This window comes from Anarrhichthys ocellatus, unplaced genomic scaffold (genome assembly GCF_004355925.1).
Source record: "Anarrhichthys ocellatus isolate YVR2014 unplaced genomic scaffold, GSC_Weel_1.0 scaffold20, whole genome shotgun sequence".
In the NCBI taxonomy this organism is placed as follows: Eukaryota; Metazoa; Chordata; class Actinopteri; order Perciformes; family Anarhichadidae; genus Anarrhichthys; species Anarrhichthys ocellatus.
In genome coordinates this window covers 143234-149021 of record NW_022280050.1, presented here as the reverse complement: position 1 = coordinate 149021, position 5788 = coordinate 143234, and the positions used below count along the sequence as shown (strand labels likewise).

Here is a 5788-nt window from a genome sequence, read left to right as displayed (position 1 = left end):
TGTGTGTGTGTGTGTGTGTGTTTATGTTTACCTGTGTGTGTGTGTGTGTGTGTGTGTGTGTGTGTGTGTGTGTGTGTGTTTATGTTTACCTGTGTGTGCGTGAGAGTCATCTCCCGGACCAGGAAGGCAGTGTTGCCTTCTTCGTTGTGGCACGTTACTGTAAAGTCTCCGTAGGTGGCGCTGCTGTCTGGATTGGGCCAGTACTGGTGACACTTCACCTATGAACACAGACAGAAGTATTCGGTTTACAACTGAACAGTTACTATACTTAACATGTCACTACAGGTCATGCTCTGCTACAGAAGAGCAACTCACTTGGGCTATCCATCTTCACTGTTCTGTTTAATACACCAACATATGGCATAGACATTCAATACATATGGAATCACTAAAAACCTCCAGTGGTGTGTATAGATCGTGATCTTAAAATGTCCCGTCACAGACCTTTCCTTTTGCAACTAAACACTTCTTTTTAATGTCAAGAGAAATTAGCAAACGATGCATGTTTTAAAATTGCCACTTAGTTTGATGATTCATGAATTTTGGTTCTTTTTCTTTTCCACAGTAACACATTTTTAATGAACAAAAGACACAATTTACCCGAAAGCAGTGTGTTGTAAATGATGAAATATTTTGACAGAAGAATTAAAACAATAAGTATTTCATCTACAAATGGGAAACTTGGTAAGCAGGATTCAAAGCAATGCCACACGTACAGTAAAAGGTTTGAGATTTTGTTTTTTTCCCAATTGGACTCACTGACAGCAAAAACCTATGTTTTTTCCAACATGCTGCAGTCCATATGTGGTCTCCAGTCCTCGTCTTTGAAGAATTCCTCTACATACCCGTCCTCTCTCGACCTGCGTAGTCAGCATGACCACCATAGACGAGCCCTGCTCCCATGTCATTTGCCAGAAGTCGGGGCAGGTGTTGGGCAGCGGGCCTTGGCACGCTATGTAGCGGTTTATAAGACTCGAGGCTGGAATCTCCATCTACAGACAGAGACGCAGAGATATTCGGTTGCAAGGATTTCCCTTTAGAGCTCGTTTTCAGCAGTGCAGAGAGCTAAATGTTCTCAGGTTATGCTTTAAAAAAAAGGTAGCACCACTTTAACTTTGGCCCCAAAAAAATAAATTAAGATGTGCTCTTCAATACTTTGACGTGCTGGCAAGCTAGCAGCGTTTGGTCTTCTGTTTGAATAAGCCGCTGAGTCACTTACAAGGTCAGACCTTGTGACATTATAGTGACAGAAGTTTCAATAAACGGATAGGTAAATAACAAGCGTGTCTGGTTTTAACTTCATTCAACTGAAAACAGTTTGAAAACAAACTGAGAACACTTCTTCTGCCGTATCTTTACTTTCCAACTCATTCCTGTTTGCTGTGCTGTTATATCTGTAAAGGTTGTATCATGTTCAGTACAGTCATAGCAGGACATTTATGTGACAAAGGCCCAAGATTGACTTCCAAACATGCATAACCTAAAGATATATCTGAAAGGGGCTTAAATCAATAACATCCATGAGCTGCTGATAGCTTAAATGGCCGACTTAAAAAAAAAAAAACGTGCAAAACAGGAACTCACAATGTTATTGGCTTGTAAAGCTCATGTGGTTAATTCATTCACCAGCATTGTAACCGTAGTGTTTCAACATGTGTTTTGATGGTTAGCCAAGCAGACCACCCACCACGTGTCAGACAAGCAAAACGCAGAGATAGGGATGGAGAGATACGAGAGAAACTAACTCACATTGATGTAGTTTGCATTGATGTAGTCATCTGTGCTTTTCAGAATGACCCGCGTGGCATCATCTGCAGAGGGGGAGAAAAGGAGGTGAGATTACAGACAGACAAACAATTGACAAACGTTGAAGTAAAAGATTTCAGGAGGGAGAAACATGGAGAAGAGAGAGCGTATCAGGGAATGAACAATGTCAGTTCATATGTAAAGACACGAGCCGACAGATATAGACGACCGTGTGCAGTCACGTACAAGGAGAGATGTCTCTGTAGCGATTTTTGGAAACGTTCTGAGGTAATTTGGCACACAGCATGGTCATCCCGGGCCTCTTCCTGTACAGTTGCTGTAAGAAAAGGAACACAAATCTATATTAACGTAGCAACCTCCAAATATTCGTTTGCACCGCTCGTGTATGTAAATATGCACAAACTTCTATGACTTTTGTGTGCATGAGCAACTTGCGTACATTATCTTTGGGTTCGTTTTGCATCTAACATTCCTCTTCAGTAAAAGCACAACACAGGGCTTAAACAGGAAGCTGTTAAGGGATTATGACAAAGGACAGGAAGCTACGGGGATGTGAAGGAGGAAAGAAACATGTGACAAACGCTTCAAACTATTTCCCAAGCTTGTCTCTGTGTAAGCATATATGCACAGTATCTATTTATGTGTGTTTATGTTTTAATACTTTCTCCTTACGTCAAACTGAGCGAGAATGGCTCCACTGATCAGGCCTTCCTTCAATGTGACCATGGAGTCCCTCAAAGCATGCTGGTCTAGCTGGGTGGGGTCCTGAAGGGACTTCTCAGGGATATACTGAAAATCTGGCTCCGAGTCCACCTTCTCCTCCACTACGTCATAGATGGCTGAGCGGGACAGAGAGGAAACATGTCACAGTTTATATACACACACACACAGCTGTTTATGTAGGTTGAGGCCCGGAGGAGTTCATTTACCTTTAAGTACATAATGAAGAAAGAAAACATGCAAGATAGAGAAACGCTTCAAGTCTCAACCAAAGCACTGCACGATAGGAACATATAGTTCGTCTATCGGCAAATATCCATATGCCTACATTTAAGAAAAACAGATAAAAAAAAAATGTGAATTGACAGGAATTTAATACATGGATAGAATCCATAAAATCCTCTTTGACCCAGTTAAAATACCAAGAATTGCCCTCATCTTTAAAAGCTCTGCTGCTGCTTCACTGATGCCGATTAAAGGAAATGATTTGCCATCTTTTCTATACGGTGAATATATAAGGCTGAGATGTGATTTCACACATCTCCTTTAAAAATAACAAGAGTGAGATTGAGCAGCAAAAGACCGGAAGAAGAACCGAGACTGGTGACCAGATGTGTAGCTGTTAATCTTCAAGGAGTGGGCCGCAGCTGTCTGTCGGTTACACTTTGCCTGGTTATCACTTAAGCGTTTAACAAGCAGAGATTCATGCATCACTACATTAAAATGGGTTGCACCACATGTAGAGATTAGCCGTTACTAAATGTTCACACCAAGTAACTGCCAGATGTACACTGCCGTTGGAAAGTTTGGCACCCCCCCCCCCCCCCCACCCCGTGAGCTTGATTGGGTCCAGTCAGATGGCTGGATAACAAATCCAAGTTCCAACAGTATTCTCCCCTTTCATAAACACTGAGGGGACTTCAACTAAACGGAAGTTTGAATCATTTAATTATTATTCTTTCGGGGGCAAAAAAAATTTCAAAAGTAAATAATACATTTGATGTCTGAACGACACTGTTTTTTGATCTTGTTTAAATAGCCATTATTGAAGGAAGGAAGAAAAATAGAAATTGAAGTCAGGTAAAAGTGACACAGTAGATCCAACCAATGGGAACCACTCACCATTTGGTCTGACCAATAGGATGAGCTCTCCGGAATGGCTCTCACAGCTGGCTTTGATGAACATGACCACCTGGTCGTGTGTGTGGTCAGAGATGTCCCGTCCGTTAATTAAGACCACCTGGTCGCCCTCGTTAAGGCGAGGCACACACAGGTCGGCCTGAAGAGAGAGGGGGGGGAGAGGACGATGAGAATGGTGAGATAGCATCATTAGCAGAATTGTAACTTGTTTAGTTTGATAGAGTGTTACTAATAGGGGAGAAAAATGTCTTCAGATATGAGAATGCTAAATAATTTGCTCTGTAACCGACACTTCCAAAAAGGCAGAATACCAAAGGTCACCCTTCATTTTAAAATGGTTGTTTGTGTTCCCTCAACAGGGAATTAACAGCCTCTTGTTTACGAGAGCTCCAGCCGAGGAGCCAAATCAGTATGAAATCTGGGTATTCTTGGCATACTGCACGCTACATTTTGGCCTAGTCGGTACACACTGCTAGTATAGTATGCGGTGGCTGTTGACTTACTGATGTTCCGGGAGCCACTCGAGACACAATGATGGGCATCTTCTGGTCAGCTCCACCCTGGACACACACACACACACAGACACACACATAGGCAACATCGGTTAACAGCTTTTTAGGAATTGGTCATAATGCACACGTACAATCTGTAATAGGGGTTTTTACTACTTGGAGTGAAAAAGAAGTGATGGACCAAAAGAAGAGAGGGGGACAATGAACAGACCTTTTTCTAACTACTATCAGCTCTCACCTTGACATTGAAGCCAAAACGTCCATGTTCGTCAGGTCTCATCTTGATCAGGACCAGATTATCATGAGGGACAACCCCATTTAGCTGCAAAGTTGGAGACAGATTAATCAAATTCACATGCTACTTTCCTCCACACCGTCCACCTCTGGGGCACTGAACTATTGGCTCCAGCTCTAACACTCGACTGGAATGCCAACTCCACAGCTTTAATATAAGATCAAGATTTAAAGCGACAAAAAAATACGTTTGGCCACTAGGGGGCAGAAAGAAACATCAAAACATTGTGAAATTGTTTGCAGAATAAAGAACCTCTTTAATTGAAGGCAGCTTAGGTTGTAATTCATTTTCATTGCTAATGATCTTCCTGAATAAAAAAAAATATGCTTTGAAATCAATACATTTTTTTAAATATGCAAAGCATGCTGCAGTCTTGTTTTGACATACTGACCGTGGTCTTATCGGCGTTGACAGGGACATCGTACATCTCGTTAAGGTGGTTGTCCAGGAGGCTCTGCTGGGAGTGGGCCTGGATGATCTGGCTCAAGGTCTTCCTGCTCAGCTGCTTGGGGGGCAGAGCTGGAGGTAGGCCATCTAGCCCCTCTGGAGACCTGAGGGAGGTAAAGACAGAGGGGGGGGGGGGGGAGTGTTTGGATCAGATGAATGTTGAAAGTTTTAATGAAGCAAGTAGTTCTCAAAAGACTTGGGTAAACACGTGTTCCAGCTGTGGTGCTGATTCTCTTTTGCGTCACTACTGTACATGCTCACACTTGCATCCGGCAAAGAGCAAAACATTACTCGATTACAACTGTCACATTCAAAATGAATCACACAACTGCTGATGAAACTAAAGCCTGGCATTTTAAATACGGTGGGAAACCAAAGACAAAAAGCATGCAGGTACAGGAAGAGACGAGACTAATTGGTCGAGCTAAAGACTGTGCCGTTTGTGAACGAGGCGGGCGCTTCAGTAGAAAAAGAAAAGGAGACGATGGTAGAAAAACAGATAAAAGGGAGAGAGAGAGAAAGAGATTGCAAGAGACAGAGAGGCTTAATAGCACTGTGTTAGTCATAATGCATTAACCTCAATAAAAGGGCTGCAAGAGGAAGGAAAACACCCCCCTCCATCATCCAGACAGTAAAAGGCAGTCGGTGTGTACGATGGAACAACACAAGCAGCCAGGTAATGCTTTCAGCAGCACCATGGCTCACTCTCTGGGGGGTAACAGCAAGTCATTTGATTCTAAGTCCGTAAATGTAAGTGTGTGTGTGCAGACACTCATGGGACAAGAGCACCAGTCAAAGAGCATTGCCTTTGTTTTGGCTGCTGCTACTGGTGCCACTTTGTGTCTCATACACACACACACACACACACACACACACACACACACACACACACACACACACGTATTAT

General features: G+C 42.8%; 1 protein-coding gene across 2 annotated transcripts in view; it reads right to left on the bottom strand.

Moving 5' to 3' along the window:
• Positions 1–5788, bottom strand: part of ptpn4a (protein tyrosine phosphatase non-receptor type 4a) — a 53388-nt gene that overhangs the window by 5277 nt on the left and 42323 nt on the right. For both annotated transcript variants that reach the window (XM_031858280.1, XM_031858281.1), the window contains exons 16-24: positions 4826–4985; positions 4378–4461; positions 4131–4187; positions 3610–3766; positions 2440–2606; positions 1993–2083; positions 1750–1811; positions 846–992; positions 90–218 (exon numbers count right to left, since the gene is read on the bottom strand). In XM_031858280.1, coding sequence (XP_031714140.1) covers positions 90–218; positions 846–992; positions 1750–1811; positions 1993–2083; positions 2440–2606; positions 3610–3766; positions 4131–4187; positions 4378–4461; positions 4826–4985 — 1054 coding nt within the window. The remainder of the gene's footprint in view (positions 1–89; positions 219–845; positions 993–1749; positions 1812–1992; positions 2084–2439; positions 2607–3609; positions 3767–4130; positions 4188–4377; positions 4462–4825; positions 4986–5788) is intronic.